This window comes from Periplaneta americana, chromosome 9, assembly GCF_040183065.1.
Source record: "Periplaneta americana isolate PAMFEO1 chromosome 9, P.americana_PAMFEO1_priV1, whole genome shotgun sequence".
Taxonomy (NCBI): Eukaryota; Metazoa; Arthropoda; class Insecta; order Blattodea; family Blattidae; genus Periplaneta; species Periplaneta americana.
In genome coordinates, this window is record NC_091125.1 from 122734121 (window position 1) to 122752976 (window position 18856).

An 18856-nucleotide genomic window follows, 5' to 3' on the forward strand; every position below is an offset into this window, starting at 1 on the left:
GAGATGAGATGAGATGAGATTTTCTGAAATTCCACAGGGAAACCGGAACTCCTGGATAAAGCCTCTAAACTATTTCCAACTAGAGATTGAAGTAGACGTAAACAAAACCGAAATGTATTACTCCTCAATCGCAAGCTAGCTACCAAAGCAGCCACCAGGGCGCATTATTTTCAGCAAGTGAGCACGCAGGGCAGCCACCGCCTGATATATTGCAGACATTTCAACACATTCATTGAATTAACCCGTAAAATGCGCACAGAGGGTTAATATTTATTATTTCTCTATTGGGAATAGTGGATTTTCATTTTCTGTAGATTCGAGATTAAATGTTATTCTTTGAAGAGTGGAGAATTTATTTAATTCTACAGAAATTTATTTGAGGTTGGCAACACTGAATCTCGCGCTGTGTTATACCAGCTGTGCTGATGTGCTCTGTGAAGCTGCAAGTCACCTTGGGAGGGATTTAATGCCTATTACGCATGCGCGTTGCCATAATACACGTTACAATGATTTAACACGCAATGTCTGAAAGTACTAATATAAACATGTTGTTTAAATCGTAAGAAAGTGTTCTTATAAGCATGTTTAATTCACTCGTATTCCATGTATATTATACATTTTATTATTTTAGAAGGAACTATTTTAATATGAGGAAGAAGATGACAAGCATGAGTTTGGAGGCGTTTTGCGTCCAATAGCCAATCAGGAACCATTAGGCCACGTGCATTTATTTACATTTACGTCAATCTTTAGCTGGAAAGAGAGTAGACTATGGGCTTTGCCCAATACAAGTCATAAATCGGGGATACGCTGGGGATCGAACCCGAGTACACAGGATTATGAGTCCAGTGCTCTATCCAATGGATCGCCGAAGCGGCAATGTGATGCTATAGGCCTACAGAGCTAGAAAATGGCGCATTCTTAAAGAAAAAGACACGTTAATCGTAGCGTTACTACGTTAAAGAATGACCAAACACCGACCCAAATTTAAAAATTATTTAAATTGAACGATACTTCCAATACTGACTAGTATATATTTGGAACCATACTATAGAATTGAACAGTATATCAACATGTGAAAGCGAGAGCGAACTTAAAACTGCATGCTAGGGGACAACATTCACAAAAATGAGGGAATAATGCCAGACAGAAAAAGGCGGGACAGATGCTGTCCACGCGGGACGGTTTTAAATATCTCTAATTGCGAGACTGTCACTCTAAATGAGAGACGGTTGGTCACCCTATTCAACGGGCTTACATAGTGCAAAATGATGCATGCCAAAAATACTTGAGTTATGTTTTTATTACATGTTATCTATACTAATAATAAATCTGTAGCCGAATTTTTTCTGGTAGTCTAATTTTCGATTTTCCAAAAATAATTGGTCCTAACATATACAATTAACCACCCTGAAACCGAAAATCGCTTTTTTGAAATTTTTGTTTGTATGTCTGTCTGTCTGTCTGTCTGTCTGTCTGTCTGTCTGTCTGTTACCTTTTCACGCGATAATGGCTGAACGGATTTCGTTGAAAATTGGAATATAAATTAAGTTCGTTGTAACTTAGATTTTAGGTTATATGGCATTCAAAATACATTATTTAAAAGGGGGGTTATAAGGGGGCCTGAATTAAATAAATCGAAATATCTCGCTTATTATTGATTTTTGTGAAAAATGTTACATAACAAACGTTTCTTTAAAAATAATTTCCGATAAGTTTTATTCCTTGAAAAATTTTGATAGGACTGATATTTAATGAGATAAATGAGTTTTAAAATTAAAATAACTGTCATCTAAGGCCGTGTAATGAATTAAAAAACAAATGACTTCGTCTATAAGGGGCCTTGAACAGCAACAATCGAAAGCTATGAAAGATAGCCTACAGATAATGTTTCTGTGTTTGTATGAAGTAATATCAGAAGCTAAATTAACCGATTTGTATAATTAATTATTAATTCACCATTGGAAAGTGTAGTTTCTCTAGATGGACATAATGCTATAATGCTATTACAGTAACTTCTGAGTGAATCGAGGACAGGTAAGATTAAAATAGCTTCTTATGCACAGAAAACTTGATAGGCTATTCTGTACATTCGTTTCCTGTATTTCCTAAAATAATTTTTATGACCAAATGAGTGGTCTCTGGATCAAAATGATCGCATTTTAATTATGCAAATACAATTTAAATCAAGTAACATAATAAACGATTTGTCCTTATATCAAACACGAATGTTCCCTGGATTAAATGTCCTATTTTAATTATATAATTACTTTATATTTATTTCTAACGGGTGCAGCGGAGCGCACGGGTACGGCTAGTTGTGAATAAAATTCTAGACAGTCTTAGCAACTCTGATGCTGCTGTACAGCTGCGAGAACTGAGCAATAAAAAGGATAAAAGAAGAACAGAAACTACGAAAATGAAACTTTCGAGAGCAGTAGCTGGTGTTACCAGTTTTGACAAGAACAGAAATTCAAATATCCGCAAACGGCTAAATAAATATAATTTTTAAGAAACTAATACACAATAAAAACACAACTGGTACCAGCATATTTTAAGAATGAACAATAATACCCTACCGAAAATAGTACTAAATTACAAACCACAAGAATACCGAGATGTAGGACGACCTAGAACAAAGTGGCAAGATGAATTTCCCTGAAGACGGAACAGGTCAAAGGTCTAACTCCTAGAGCAGATAATGGATGATGATGATGATGATGATGATGATGATGATCTCTTGTATCCGTATCTTAGAGATTTCTTTCTGATTCCTAAAATGCTTATATAACCACATGAGCAAATTTTAATAAGACCAGACTAATTACAATTTGGAACAAATAGGCTAAGCTAAAACAAGCTGTCAACAACAACAAAATAATCAATGGAAAATCGATGTAAAACTGTGTGATACATGAAAACTAGAATAATACTGAACAAGCACCGTAGACAAACATGAAGGAAATACAACATTCGTATTTCATCGTACATTTTAGATTTCAGCTCCCATTCCCAGCCACCCCAACTTTGAAATTTCAAATGGCACCCCTATAGTTTTTTACTTAAATATGAAAACATGTTTAAATTGAATTAAATTTAAATAATTAGTTACCTAAACTGGGAAGCTTTGAAATGAAAGCCCCGAATTTAAGTCAGAGCCGAGACACCGATATGAACACATCACTACAACAATACAAGCTTCTGCACGTAAGTTACTTCTACTATTTCGTCTTAAGAACTAGAAATTACAAAAAAGTACTTCAGTTGCATACAGTCCTAATATCTCGCGTGTTTACAGTCTGGCTATCTGAACTCCGAGTAGTGACAACGTGAAATTTGTCAATACACAACCATAGTAAGCTGATGCCAAATAACAACATCACTGCAATTCCACTGTTAGTGGCTGAAAACCAGACAACACAAATCACTACAAATGCAGAGATTAATTGTTTTAATGTGTTTTATTGAAAATGTAACTAAGTGATTGACATTAATGACATTCACCTTTGAATTTTACGAAGCATTATCTACTAGTGTGTTAAAGCTTATGTTTTATACTTCTGTTTTAGTTGTTCCATTCTTTCAGTGTGTATTTTAATCGTTTTAAAGTGGTTTATTTGAAAATGTAACTAAGTGATTGACACTAATGACATTCACCTTGAATTTCACCGAGCATCATCTGTTAGTGTGTTAAATTTTTACGAAGTGACAGTGTATAAACAATAGCTGTATGAACACTGTAAACTATAAGTTCATTTAAATAGCACACAACGATTACGTCGCTTTTACTCATGTTTCACCATTGTGGCATATATTAAGCATGTACAAAGACAAAGTTTAATATCTGAAGATGGCATAAATATGCCGAAAACGTTCATGATGAATAAATTGTAACATATTATACTATATTAGTAGATAAGCATCAGACGGTCCCATTCAATCCAAAACATATTGTACTCTGCTTATCGGTCAAAACCTCAACAAAATGAAATTACCTGAATATATTATTTTTCAATTCACTCTTTTATTTCTCTTCTTTAAAATGGCATATCACATCATATGATTATACTAAAATGATATCCATGTTGAATTTTTCGTTTTTGTGGCGTAGTGTATAGCATATGACAAGTCTTATTTCAAAACTATTTTCCGTAAGTTTAGTTTAGGAACTGTTTATTTTGATGTTTTACTCATATATGTACTGAAACAATGTTTTTGAGCTCTCTTAAATTTTGAGGACGTTACAGGGTGTAATATACAGAAAATCGTTGAAAAAATATACGAATGGGAAAAATATTTCTCAGCAAGGAAATAAAGAAAAACTGCTGTTTCAGCATAAAGCTGTATGTTCATGGGCAGTAAAAAATCATCAGTCTAGCTTCAACAGTTTTTGAGCAAAAATGCCTCATGTAAGACAATTTAACAATGTCAAGATAGGAATTTCGTGCCCCCTTAATACAACCAGGCTCCATCCGTAAAAACTATTCTAACGCTTCAACACCATCATGCTTAAACATTCTCTATAATAATTTACAATCACAAATACACTTCTCACGATCGGCAGGTTTTAATTATGACCGACACTTTGTAAGGATACAAAATTAATTGCTTTATGTGTCGAAAAGTAAGACACGTTCAGCCAGTGTTCTCAATGACTTTTAAGCATTCTATCGAAAATATGTAAAAAAGTAGCCTATCTCTTCTGTTAACACAAAGAACACACCCACCACTCCTAGCAACACGCATTGAACTCGTCTAGCGAAATGCAGCCCTACTTGTTAAAATCAGGGACAGTGCGATAATCTCGAGTTCGAAAACTGTTCAACAGTTTACTGCTCTTAAACTATCTTAAGGCTTGTTCACAATAAGCGGGGAACGGAAACGACGAGAACGAGAACGGAAATATTGTTAAAATGCATTTGAATATGAGCATTCACATTGTGAATGCTCACATTTAAATACGTTTATTTATTTCCGTTCCCGGTTTATTGTGAACCAGCCTTTAGTGTAATTTCCGTCTTCTCGAAATCCATTCTCCATCATAAGCATACATTGTATTGTAAACATCTTTAATTTGTCACTAGGATATGCTATAATTATACCCAGGAAGAGACAGTTTCATACTGTTACCTGCAATCCTTATAGTGGAGATCGTTATGTGTCCTTGTCCTTTTCCAGAGTCGAGCTATTAATTTTATCGAGGTGTCACTGACAGCTGCTTCTGATTTTCTGTAATGGGACTAAAATATCGCACTATGCCTATATCTACATAATTAACTTTTTTCCTTTCATAGATGAATGGTCAACCTGTCCAGATGCTGCAGAGACTGGACGATTTGAATATATTTGACAGTACAGCGTGTGAGGACTTATACATATTTGGTCCAAACGAAAATTCGATCTGTGCGGGAAATGAGGATGGAAGTACAAATATAGGAGTATGTTCTGTAAGTATGAGTGCTCTTATATTATCCAAATTCTGCAGTAGGCCTAAATAACATATAGGGTATAGTAGAAACAATTAGACATTCACAATATTGAAAACGAATGTGACACTACTTCTCTTTATACGTTTTACGCATTTCAGAATAATTCAGTTCCTTCTCATGTTGTGAACGATATTCTTATAGTTTATTTTTTGAACTTAAGTAATTGATTAACTAGCGGACTTACTCGTGTTAATTATGTAAGTCTGTGCGGCTTACAGCTGTTTCGGTGCTTCATCACACCATCCTCAGAGCCTACTAGATCTCGGCGTCATCTCGAACTTCTCTGCCTGTTGTGTGGGTGCGTTTGATTGTTGAAAAGTATTGAAAAGTGGAGTCAAAGTGTGTGTGTACTGAAATTGATCTGTGTGTTGAGAATTTGATCGGGGTGTGTTTTAGTGTGTCTGTATATTTCATATTGTTCCAGTGTGTTGAGTTTCTGGTACTTGGGTTGTATGTGTAGGATTTCCATGTCCGCATTTATGTTATTGTATGTATTGTTAGCATTGGTTATGTGATCGGCGTATGTAGATGTATTGCTTTAATGTGTTCTTTGTAGCGTGTTTGGAATGATCTGCCTGTCTGTCCAATGTAGAACTTGTCGCAACTATTACATGTGAGTTTGTATACACATAACAACGCTAACCATACATACAATAACATAAATGCGGACATGGAAATCTTACACACACAACCCAAGAACCAAAAACTCAACACACTAGATGACTAGAACAATACGAAATATACAAACACACTAAAACACACCCCGATCAAATTCTCAACACACAGATCAATTTCAGTACACACACACTTTTTGACTCCACTTCAACACTGTTCAACAATCAAACGCACCCACACAACAGGCAGAGAAGTTCGAGATGACGCCGAGATCTAGTAGGCTCTGAGGATGGTGTGATGAAGCACCGAAACAGCTGTAAGCCGCACAGACTTACATAATTAACACGAGTAAGTCCGCTAGTTAATCAATTACTTATATTCAAGTGTTAAAAGTAGTGTACGCAAGATTCAAAATGGATTTTTTGAACTATTATTCAAGAAAAGTACCTACATGAAATCTTTAATATGTACTCAAACAGGATGATACATTTTTGTTTTTTGGAGTTATACACGAAGAAATCCTCTAAAATTACAATATTACGACCTTTGTACGTTTTGAGAAGATAATATTATTAAAGATTCATAAATTTCAATAATGAAGAAAATGAGCCAAGATCGAGAGGAGTGGATGAAATGGACAAAACGAGGTGCCCCGACGCTTAGCGGCATGGTGAAGAGGCTAATGAAGAAGAAGAAGAAGAAGAAGAAGAAGAAGAAGAAGAAGAAGATATTCAATAAAACAGGTTTTTAAATGAACGATATCCTGTGGCGTGAATTTGAGGAAGTCCACTTCGTGCAGCGCCTGGTTCACACGACTAGGGAAAGGATGACATTTACTTTGCACCTATTTTACCCCTTTAATATATTTTTGTTAAGATTATCAGTATCCATAACACTTGACCTGTAAACAGACAGTAAAAGCAACAGAGCAGAGTAGTGTATAAGAAATTCGTTCAAGTGTAAACCTACGCTTTCACGGAAGTCTTCCGAAAGAGCCTTGCGTATGGCAGCCGGTCTATTTTTTTCTTTTAATGTCTAAGGTGATACATAGCAAACAGACGTAGGCAAGTAGGCTACATTTGCCTCTTTCTTTAAATCATAGTCTGACAATTCCAAAGCTAGTAGCCTACTTCCCGTGCTGTAACTGACTTGAAATAAAGAACTGCAAACATTATTTTCTTATTATTAATATATTATGTCCTCTAACCCATGATAGACAGAAATGATATGGAATTGATGAAAGTCCAAATCATATCTATCATGAGTTAGAGGACACGTCGGGAATACTGGAAACGAGAGAGCAGATGAATTGGCAAAGATGGCTGCTGATTCAAATCTCATATTTGTTACGCATTAAATCCCTTTTCATTTGTAAAGAACCAAATACGAAAACATATTCTTGAAAAATGGAATCAAAATTGGCGACAGAATGAAAAGGGAAGTACGAAGTTCATCAGTTCAAGATAGATTATACTGTATCTTCTAAGTATCTACAATCAAATTTTATTCTAACATAATTTTTGACAGGACATGGAAAATTTGACGAATTTCCTCAGAGATTTTACATTTTAAATAATGCAAATTGTAAATGTGGAGAAGAGAATCAGTCTGTCAGATATCTTTTGTTCGACTAAACCTTATTTTTGTATGAAAGGTACATACTGGCGTCATATTTAAATAAGATCAACTTTGACTTAACTATATATTTGTAAACAAGTATAGTTGTAGACATTTTCCATCTTCTGTAAATAGTGTATTTGCTAAATTGTAATGTACTGGTATTAACCCAATAACATATATATCCTAAATTGTTGAACTTATAACCCTAATATAGGCCTACCTATGGATGAAATAGGGTTATATATACCAGATATTCAATAATAATGATATTTTGTGTTCCATATGTTCGTAAAACAGAATTATTAAACAATTAGTAATTAAACAGCTATAGGCCTATAATATCATTATTTTTTACAATTATTGTCGAAATAATCCTGATCCAGTAAATTCTCTATAATTCAGATTTTCACTAATTCAGACTGGATTTTCCGGAATTAGTGAGGTTCTACTGTATTAAAATGCGGTATAGAAGAGGATTATAGTACAGAGTGGACCGCTCGAATGTACCTAATTTCAATTGTATGTCACTGGTAAACGGTTGACGATAGAAACCTACAGGAACGTTTATATGAAAGGAAAACTCAACAAGTTTCGATATGCACATCACCATATCTCTACGTGAGCTCCAGCTGTCACTGTGACGATATCGAGGCGATGAACGATTTCTTGCCAAACACGTTGGAGCATGTCTTCTGGAATGCTCTCAATAGCCTCCATGATGCGCTCCCGAAGATCACGAAGGTCTCTGACTGGAGTGGCGTACACTTTATCTGTGACGTAGCCCCAGAGAAAGAAATCGAGCGGTGTTAAATCCGGAGATCTCGGGGGCCAAGCGATCGGTTCTCCCCTACCAATCCAACGACCAGGGAACACGTTGTCTAACGTCGTACGAACGTCATTGAACCAGTGTGGAGGAGCGCCATCTTGCTGGAAAAGGATGTTAGGCTGCAGGTGTTCAATTTGTGGAAAGAAGAACTGCTCCAGCATGTCAAGATATGTGGTACCACACACACACTTTTCCCGCGAAGCTCTTCTTAATGACTTCCGCGGGCTTCGCTCATACGCTGTTTGAACATTTGCAGCCATTTCGTCGATGTTCTACGACCACCACTACGCTTTTTCAACACCGATCCTGTAGCTAAAAGTGTATCGTGCCACTTCTTAATGCTTTTAGCAGTTGGAGCATCATGGTTAAACACTCGCCGATACTTTCTTTGAACTCTAACAATTGATTTAAACTTCGCACATCACAACACAGTTTGCGCTTTCATCTCTAGTGTCGCCATTTTGACAATCGATACAATCTACGAAAAGAAACCGTGTCTGCGAACCATCTACCGACAGGATTCGAAACTTGTTGAGTTTTCCTTTCATATAAACATTACCGTAAGGTTCTATCTTCAACAGTTCACCAGTCACATACAATTGAAATTAGGTACATTCGAGCGGTCCACCCTTTATTAAGACCAACACTGGATGCTCTCACACTATGGGTCTTCCTGACTGTGGTCAGCACGATGCAGGACCACTATGGAGAAGTCTTTTTTTTAATAATAGTTCAAGAAAATAAATTAAGGATCTAAATTTTTAAGAAAGGTAAAAGAGATAATTGCAACAACTAGGCCTACAAGGGAATAAGTTTGTTCAACACAGCATATAAGACATATGCAAAAATTTTAACAAGATGATTGGACGATATTAGTGAAGTCATTCTCAGCAAAGATCAGAACGGATTTAAAAGGGGAGATCATCCAGTGACTGTATCCTCATCATGGAGCAGCTCATGCAAAAAGTAGAGAATTCAATATACCTATTATGTATTCTCTTTTTAGACTACGAAAAAGCATTTGATAAATACGCCAAAAATTATGGAATGGTCTAATTCTGCACGGAATCCGATACATTTAGTGAATGCCATAGAGAGTTTATACAAGAAAAATAAAATATTTATTCAAATAGACAGCACAACTAGTCGTAAAACATGTACAATTAATCAAGGACTGTCCTTGGTCGCCTGCACTGTTTAATGACACCATTAAAAATTGGAAGAGTATCTTACCATAAGGTGGAATTCAAATTCATGAGATGACTCTGAGAACGATAAAAATTGGAAGAGTATCTTACCATAAGGTGGAATTCAAATTCATGAGATGGATCTGAGAATGTTATTTGCTGACAACAAAGTTATCTTGGAAGATACTGAAGATAAATTACAAGAGGCGACCTTTAATTTAGAGAAGACACTTAAGATCTTAATCTTAATAGACCTATTTCGGTAGCAAAATATAAAGATATGGCTTTCAAAAGAATAAATCACATGAGATGCAAGTTGATAGAAGTAGATTTGCTGGCATGTAAAAGAACTCCTGCCGCCCTAAATAAGGGTTCGAATAGATCGGTCTACTAATCAATTCATAAAGAATAATCATTAAAACCAATTGTGTGACAATTTGAAAGGAAAAAGAAAACATTAAGATAAATGATACGAAAACATAGGAAATCATTTACAATAAAAGTTTGTTGGGTACAAATGATTACTAATTATAGCTAAGGATGATTTTAACACATGAGATCCTATGGCATCAATCGTTGCATCAGAAATTTAAAATTGTTTAAGTTGATTTAAAGTTTCTCGTGGGATCGTGCCACGGGCACCAAACATGAGTCCAAAAACTGTCCAATGTGTGATGTGGTATTGTGCTCCAAGATGCTGACAACAAGGCTCATATATGACTTGTTTTTCACGACACACCTCTTGTGACTGTTGCTCATGCATCTCAAAACGGATTGTGGTTTCATGGTGAAGGAACATGAATATTGCAAAACGAATAAAATGTCTAGTGACACCTCTATAATATTCACTTCTTTTTAATCTCGTCATCTATTCTGGTTTGTAGCCTAATAGTCTATTCTAATTCTTGTCAAACTTACTGTATAGCCTATATATAATGACTCAAATCCCTTTGCCAATATTTAGTTTGTTGTCTCTACTAGTTAAATCATATTTTATGCATTGGCTTAATTATTGTCCGAGATTTATTTTCATGGAACAATGTAGGGATGTTTTGATTTTAAAGAAATTTACCTGCATTTCTTTAGTTTAAATATTAATATTTACATTTGCATTCATTGAGTTATTTTTCTTTGTTTTCCATTTCAGGGTGATTCTGGAAATCCTCTTATAATTAATGGTACACTTTATGGACTTCTATCATGGCTGAGAATTCCATGTTTTCAGTTACCTGGAGTCTATACCAAGGTCTCCAATTACGTAGAATGGATTCATGGAAACTAGACATGAAACTTCACACCATAGCACTATTGTGATTTGTTCTACTTAACAGATGTTATAAGCCACTAACTTCAATTTGTTCGAAGTCAATGAGTTTGTCTTAAATAAAATAATTTATATAAATGACTAAACTGTTACATTTCCATTTTCATAAAATACCTCATCACGTTTATTACCAACATTATTTAGGCATTAGAAGGCAGATTTTCAAATAAATTTTTCCAACATCATGGTTCATTATCTTCCCAGAGATGGAAAAAGAAGTCGCTCTCCCTCCCTCTTCCTTTTCTCTTTCCCTGCCCGTTATACTCATTTGAAAATTCTACAGACGGGCCAGTAAAATGTATACATACTTCAAAGTGCAAAATATCTGAGTAAAAACTTTATTACTAAATATAAAGGGATGGCTATGAGACATATTTAACAATTTGCTATCACAACAAGTAGGTCTACTCGAAGTGCTTCCCATTAATTAGCATCCAGATGCATCTGGGTTGATGAACTATTACATGTGCAACATTAATCAATGTGTCCATTGTGATAATTGCAGACACCATTTCAATTTCTTCATGTTCCACTAATATAGCTGGTTTTCTGTGATATCTCAAATCCTTTAGGGTCCCTTGTAAGTGAAAGTATTAGTATTAGTATTTATTTATTTAACCTGGTAGAGATAAGGCCGTCAGGCCTTCTCTGCTCCTCTACCAGGGGATTACACTATAATATGAACAATAAAATTACAATTAATATTAAATTTACAATTACAATTACAATAAAAATTAAAGTACAAGATTACCTGATTAATGAAAGCTAGAAATTTTAACACAGAAGTTAAGAAAAAAGACTATTTCTGTATTTACTGAATTACAAATTAAACCTACAATAACAAAATTCTATAGTGATGAAATTACCGGATATTGAAATATTTTGTGATAGATTAAGAGAACTATTTACAAGAAACCATGTCTGAACGAGTCTCAATTACTGACCAAGTGCCTAGTAAGTTTGCGTTTGAATTCAATTTTATTTCAACAGTCCCTGATGCTAGCAGGTAATGAATTCCAGAGTCTTGGCAGGGCTATTGTGAAAGAGGATGAGTATGAGGAGGTGCGATGGGATGGTATTGTTTCATGGCGAGAGCGTGTGTTCAGATTGTGGTGGGAAGAAAGGTATGTGAAGCGAGATGACAGGTACAAAGGAATAGAAGAGTTCAAGATTTCGAAGAGAAGGAGAAGTGAATGTAAATTTCTTTTCTTATCTAGTTTAAGCCAACATATTGTTTCCAGGGATGGGGTAATATGATCATATTTAGGAACATTGCTTACAAAACGTACACACAAATTATGAGCACGTTGAAGTTTCGTTTTGTTGTCACTGGAAAGGTCAGTCAGTAAAATGTCAGCATAGTCAAAATAGGGAAATACAAGCGTCTGCACAAGGGACTTTTTTAAGCAAGAGGGAAGATGAACATTTATTCTTTTTAGCACATGGATAATAGAATATACTTTTCTGCAGGTTTCTGTGATTTGCATGTCCCAGTTGAGATTATTATCCATGTGAATGCAAAGATTTTTTACCGAAGAACTGAAAGGGATATGCACTCTACTTACTTTAACGGGGGGAAATGTCGAGGTGCTTTACAGCGTCGGTTTGCCGAAAGATGAGTGAAGTTAAATTGGGTGAGCGTGGAGGATATTCAACAGTACCTCTTCGTCCTATCCATTCACCTGGTATGGTCTTAGTGACAGTGTGGTGGTGCGCCATCGTGTTGAAAATAAAATCCCACATTCCCATAGAGTGCACGACTAGCAGATAAAATGAATGTACAAAGCACATCGAGATACACAAGGCCAGTAAATGTTCCTTCAAGAAAGGATAATCCAATTACATCCTTGGATGACAGTCCACACCAGACATAGAACCCCAGTAAATTGAATCCTTGTCTATGTAAATGTGTGGATTTTCTGGAATTCAATAAATACAATAATGGTAATTCACTCTACCATTCTACTTAGATTGTGCTTTGTTAGACCAAATCATTTTGCTCGCAAATTCTTCCACCTCTTGTGTACCTCTTCCTTCAATGACAAACGTGCACCATATTTTTTTTACTGTCCTGTTAGTTGCATTGTTACTCTGCTATTTATGCGACTAGCATTATCATTTAATAGAATATCACACTACATATTCCCGCAGTAATTCAGTTAAACTTTGAGAGTTCGTATTGTGCGTTTTTTAGTATACATTTTTTTGGACCCTTCTGTATTTCAAATTTTACAAAATCCTATTTATTGTAGTATTACAAATACATGCATGAATATTAATTCAAACCAAGATTCAAAATACAGAACCTCATTCATCTGGACATAGTACCGGTATTGAACTTTTTATGTTTGGTTTGTTTCTGTGTATAGTTAAACTTGGTTAAAACATTTGGGAGGAGCGCCTTCTGGAAAATAATAATAATAATAATAATAATATATATATATATTATTATTATTATTCTGCAGGTTGTACAATGTTACAACATCTTCCTGCATCGATTTAGTTTATCTTCATCCTCCAGTTGCATCTGTACTCCCTCTCCCTCTGTAAACCCTTTCTCTCTCCTCATTCCACAAATTCCTTGTAACCAAGTAAGTTTAGACAGGTCTCGTTTCCATCTTCCTGGTGGACACCATTCTATAATTTCTTTTGCCAACCTGCCCTCTTCCATCCTCTTGCCCTGTCATTATTTCAGTTCTTTTGTTTTAATATCATCCATAAAGGACCTAGTTACGTTCATTTTTTTATTTAATTACTGTATTCTTAATTTTGTTCTTTCTAGACATTCTAGATGGCCGTCGCCAAAAATTCATTTCTGTTGAGTTTAATTTTGCTACATTTCTTGCTTTTAAATTCCATATACCTAGGCTACGTATTATTATAATGCAATATAGGCCTAACTGGTGATATTTTATGCTATTATTGATTCACATTTTAGTCATTTTTGGATATATTTTATAGTATTCTCAGAGTATAAAATAAAATTTAACATACTTTGAAAAACCAGGGTTGCCAGATGTCCTGGATTTCCCAGGATTGTTCTGGATTTCAATTATGTGTCCTGTGTTCTGGATTGAGTTATATTTGTCCAAAAATGTCAAAAAGATTGGAAAAATACCATTTTTTTGCTCGTTTCTATGAAATTATTTTAAGAATTCCCTATTCATTTTTTTAAGATCCTATCCAACCTATGTTCAACATCACTGTCATCGCCATCTGGCACCTACTATCAGGTTGTATTGAAATAAAAACGATAATATTGTACTATATATATATATATATATATATATATATATATATATATATATTAGGTATTATATACAGAACCTTTATTCTTTACTCTCTTTGGAAGTTGATTTATTATTGGTAGGATCTAAACGCATTGTATTCTTCACCTGACATAATTAGGAACATTAAATCCAGACGTTTGAGATGGGCAGGATATGTAGCACGTATGGGCGGATCCAGAAATGCATATAGTGTGTTAGTTGGGTGGCCGGAGGGAAAAAGACCTTTGGGGAGGCTGAGACGTAGGTGGGAAGATAATATTAAAATGGATTTGAGGGAGGTGGGATATGATGATAGAGACTGGATTGATCTTGCTCAGGATAGGGACCAATGGCGGGCTTACGTGAGGGCAGCAATGAACCTTCGGGTTCCTTAAAAGCCAGTAAGTAAGTAAGAATCTAAACACTGTATCATACATTTTTTCTGTATAGATCAAGCTGTAATATGACATTATTTTCAAGACCATCAATAATTCAAAGTAAATCTCATAATCTACGAAAAATGTAACAAAATTAAAAGTTCAGGCCCTATATAATTAGTTGAAATACATAAAACGAATAAAATCAGTTATATTACAAACTCAATTAATTAAAATGTGTAATCACGTTACGGTATGCAGTATCACCACCTGTACTGATTCCTGATGAGAGAATCTGGCAACCCTGTGAGAAACGCTAATATATTCTTTAGTTTTAAAAGTTTGTCAAGTGTCATTACTAAAATAAATGCTAAATGCTGGACATGGAACGAAAAACAAAACGTATGTGAGAGTCTTGATACAAGGCATATATTAAAAACTATATACATTATGATACACACGAACTTCTAACTCCATTCATTTCAATCCTTAAATAAATAACAAGGTAATTTATGTTATAAATAAAATATTGACTGACATAACCTATTTTATTTATATTTACATTCCAAATATGAAATCTGTCAAATATCAGCTAACGAGATCCACATACCATTTTATAAAACAAAATATTTTTACTAAAAAACCATCCGCACATAAAAAAAAAAACATAGTAAAGCACATGCTGCAAAAGTATTATAGTATCATTCCATATCACAAATAACCTAATTTGGTTCAGTTTTGCTCATCAGACCACATTATACATTAAAATCAAGAAAATCTTTAACACAGTTGAAATATGTCTCATGTATCGTATATCATGTACGTAGCTGTAAAAATAATATTCTCAAGTTTCAGTGCTACGATAAGTTTCAGTAACTTAATTACAATTCATTCTTCTTCTTATACGTACAACACTGTGATATTGGTACTTAACAGGATAACACAGACATTGTGAGCGAGTGTCTACAGAAGTAAAGCCAGCCGGAACCCTACCTTTGCCCCTTCACTCGACACAAATATTGAAAGTACTGCTAACCTTGTTTCACAACACTTCTAACTTAATGTACTCTTAATTTAACTCAGAATTTTCTTTGAAAATCAATTAACTCTTATCTTACCGTTGTACATAAACCGGCAATATTCATTTTTGAATCTACAGAAAATTAATTGGATGTTACTCATACTTAACACTAATACATTTTATCAGAAACATAAGTCTTGACCAGTAACAATTTACTCCCAAAACAATTGACATTATTACAAAAACAGCCCTAGTCAATTTTAATGAAATTTAGTTAAGGACACAGTTGCTACTATTTTAAATGTTTATAGACTCCAAAAATGGCCTGTGTCAAGTGCAATAGACATGAGGATAAAACATCAGTTGAACGGAAATAGCTGACATGTGTTATTCTTTTATTTTTTATTGTTCTCCTGAAAAATAGCAATTTTGACAAGAGTTGGTTTTGTAATAATGGCTTCAATTTGAATAGTGTGGGGCACAAGAAAAGATGCTTATCAGTGGGGTACCGGTATCATAAAATTCGCTTCTCCATGCACCTATCTTCCTGGACCCCAAGACTCATTAACAAGATAACAAAACTAAGTCCCCTTCTTCTTATGTCGTACAGATTAATATAAGTTTTAGAAATACCAGAAAGAGTGATAGATTTAAAATAAGGCTAAAAATTACCTTTGACAGCCACAACAACAGCTAAGTGACAAGAGATCAAGGACTATGGCATGGCTAGAGTGGATTGGTTGAGGGGATAACTAAGTGAAGGAGTTCGAGGACTGTGGCAAGGTTACAGTGGATTAATGAGGAATTAGCTAAGTGACAAGAGTCCGAGGACTATGACAAGGTTAGGGTGGGTTAGATAAGGGGACAGCTATGTGACATGAGTCCGAAGGCTGTAAGAAGGTTATAGTGAATTAAATGAGGGGATAGCTAAGTGACAGGAGGTCGAGGTGTGTGACAAGGTTAGAATGGGTTAGCTGAAGGGATAGCTAAGTGACAACCTTGTCACAGTCCCGACCTCTTGTCACTTTGCACTCCTGTGTTGTGGCTGCCCGCTAAAACTAATGTTCAAAATATGTATAAAAAAAAAAAAGGATAGAATAGGATCAGAAATACAGCAGTCATTCTAATAACCTCCCATTTTCATTTCATGGGAGCTGTAGTGGCCATCACGTTGCTACTGAAAGTTGTCAATCTTGATTAAATTCTATTCATTCCAATGTGCCTCTAAATAAAAATCCTGCGTCCGCAATAGCGTGTATGTAATCTAACGCCACTGCACTGTCTGTATTACCAGTTAATTCAAACTGCTACTTGATTTTAAAATATCGGTATACATGATGAGTGGTCTCACACAATACACAACTTAAAATCCATTGATTGTAGCAAGGAGCTCTTATTTGTGATGTAAATAGCACAATTAAAGTCCAGTTGGTTTATGTTGGCACAAGCAGTTAAGAAGAGAAAGTTTCCTCGCTAACAACCTGCTTCAACCCCTATTTAAAAACAATGCAGAATTTTTCCAAGGCTCAGGATTTTCGGGAATAACTAAGCACTGTCGTCGTACCTTCTTTCTAGCTGTCGCACTTTCAGTCAATCAGTTGGTGGTTATCAGTGGAGCTGTTCACTAATTTATTTGTTTTTGAGTTAAAATAAATTCTAAGCATCATAAATCCGGAAGTCCACACCTGTGGAGTAACGGTTAGCGCGTCTAGCCGCGAAACCAGGTGGCCCGGGTTCGATTCCTGGTCGGGGCAAGTTACCTGGTTGAGGTTTTTACCGGGGTTTTCCCTCAACCCAATATGAGTAAATGCTGGGTAACTTTCGGTGTTGGACCCCGGACTCGTTTCACCGGCATTATCACCTTCATCTCATTCAGACGCTAAACAACCTAAGCTGTTGATAAAGCGTCGTAAAATAACCTACTAAAATAAAAAATAAATAAATAAATCCGGAAGTGCATATGTGGTACTATACTTTTGTACTTAATATCGGTAGTTTCATTTGTGTTTGTGAGTTTTCAAGCTGGTGCTGGGGGGAAGGGGGAAGACAAAGCCTTACAATCAGATGTTAGAGACGGATCCGCCACTGCTTCATTCAGAGGCCATATATCAAACGTTTCATTCCTTCCCGCCCCCCAAGACCCCAAGATACATGCAGAGAAGTTACGGCAAGTACGTGAAAGTAAGAATTTCCTTCTCTTTCTAAAAATTCCCCGTCAATATAAACTAACTGGATTTTATTGTATAACCTACGTGGTACTTCTACGTTCCAGTGAGATTGAACTTCAATAATATCCTTTCAATACGGTATCACATCTAATGCACAACATTAAAGTCGTAATAAAACACAAACAATTACATGTACGGGTGACATTTCGACATCTCCCCACACTACACGCGGGATAGAAAGCCTACTTAAATCACTGAAACCTTTTCACAGTCCTCGGCCTCACGTCACTTAAATATTCCCTCAACTAACCCACTAGTCTTGTCACATACCCCGGTCTAATGTCACTTAACCCCCATTTAATCCATCTAACCCATAACGAAATGCAAATCGGAAGTCAGCCCCGTGTGTTTTGTGGGGAGATATTGAAAACTGGCCTTAACGAATATTATTAACCATACAGAATTTCTTTATATTGCAATTTTTTAGACAATGATCGTTTCAAGTCCTTATACACCGGCAAGGAAACTACCAAATATACCTATCGGAGAACCAGTCCCGTAAAGATTATATACATATAATACTTAAGCGTATAAATATGAAATTCAAATTAAACTTACTCAGAATGGAGACACTATTTCCAACCCGCAATTCTTACAACCTCTTCCGTCCACAAGTTAAATAACTGAAGCATATCTTCATTAACACTTTCTAAGTTTGACATCTAGAACGTCACCAGATTCTTGTTTTTTTCTTCCTGTCACTATTTCCCTCTCCCCATTATGTATCATAGGCCTATACGTAAATACCGGCACTATTTACACACACACACACGAAAAGAAGTCTCCTAAAATTATCAACTTCTTTACCGCGCTATATACATTTCACTTTTCCGATGCTTAATAACCTCTGTAATTTGTAATCGTTATTAAATAGAATATTACTGCTGCATTTCAATCCGA

General features: G+C 35.4%; 1 protein-coding gene across 1 annotated transcript in view; it reads left to right on the forward strand.

Moving 5' to 3' along the window:
• Positions 1–11147, forward strand: part of LOC138706442 (serine protease 1-like) — a 31173-nt gene extending 20026 nt beyond the window's left edge. The window contains exons 6-7 of the mRNA XM_069835751.1: positions 5295–5447; positions 10885–11147. Of these exons, the coding sequence (XP_069691852.1) occupies positions 5295–5447; positions 10885–11019 (288 nt within the window). The 3' untranslated portion in view covers positions 11020–11147. The remainder of the gene's footprint in view (positions 1–5294; positions 5448–10884) is intronic.
• Positions 11148–18856: the final 7709 nt, after the last annotated feature.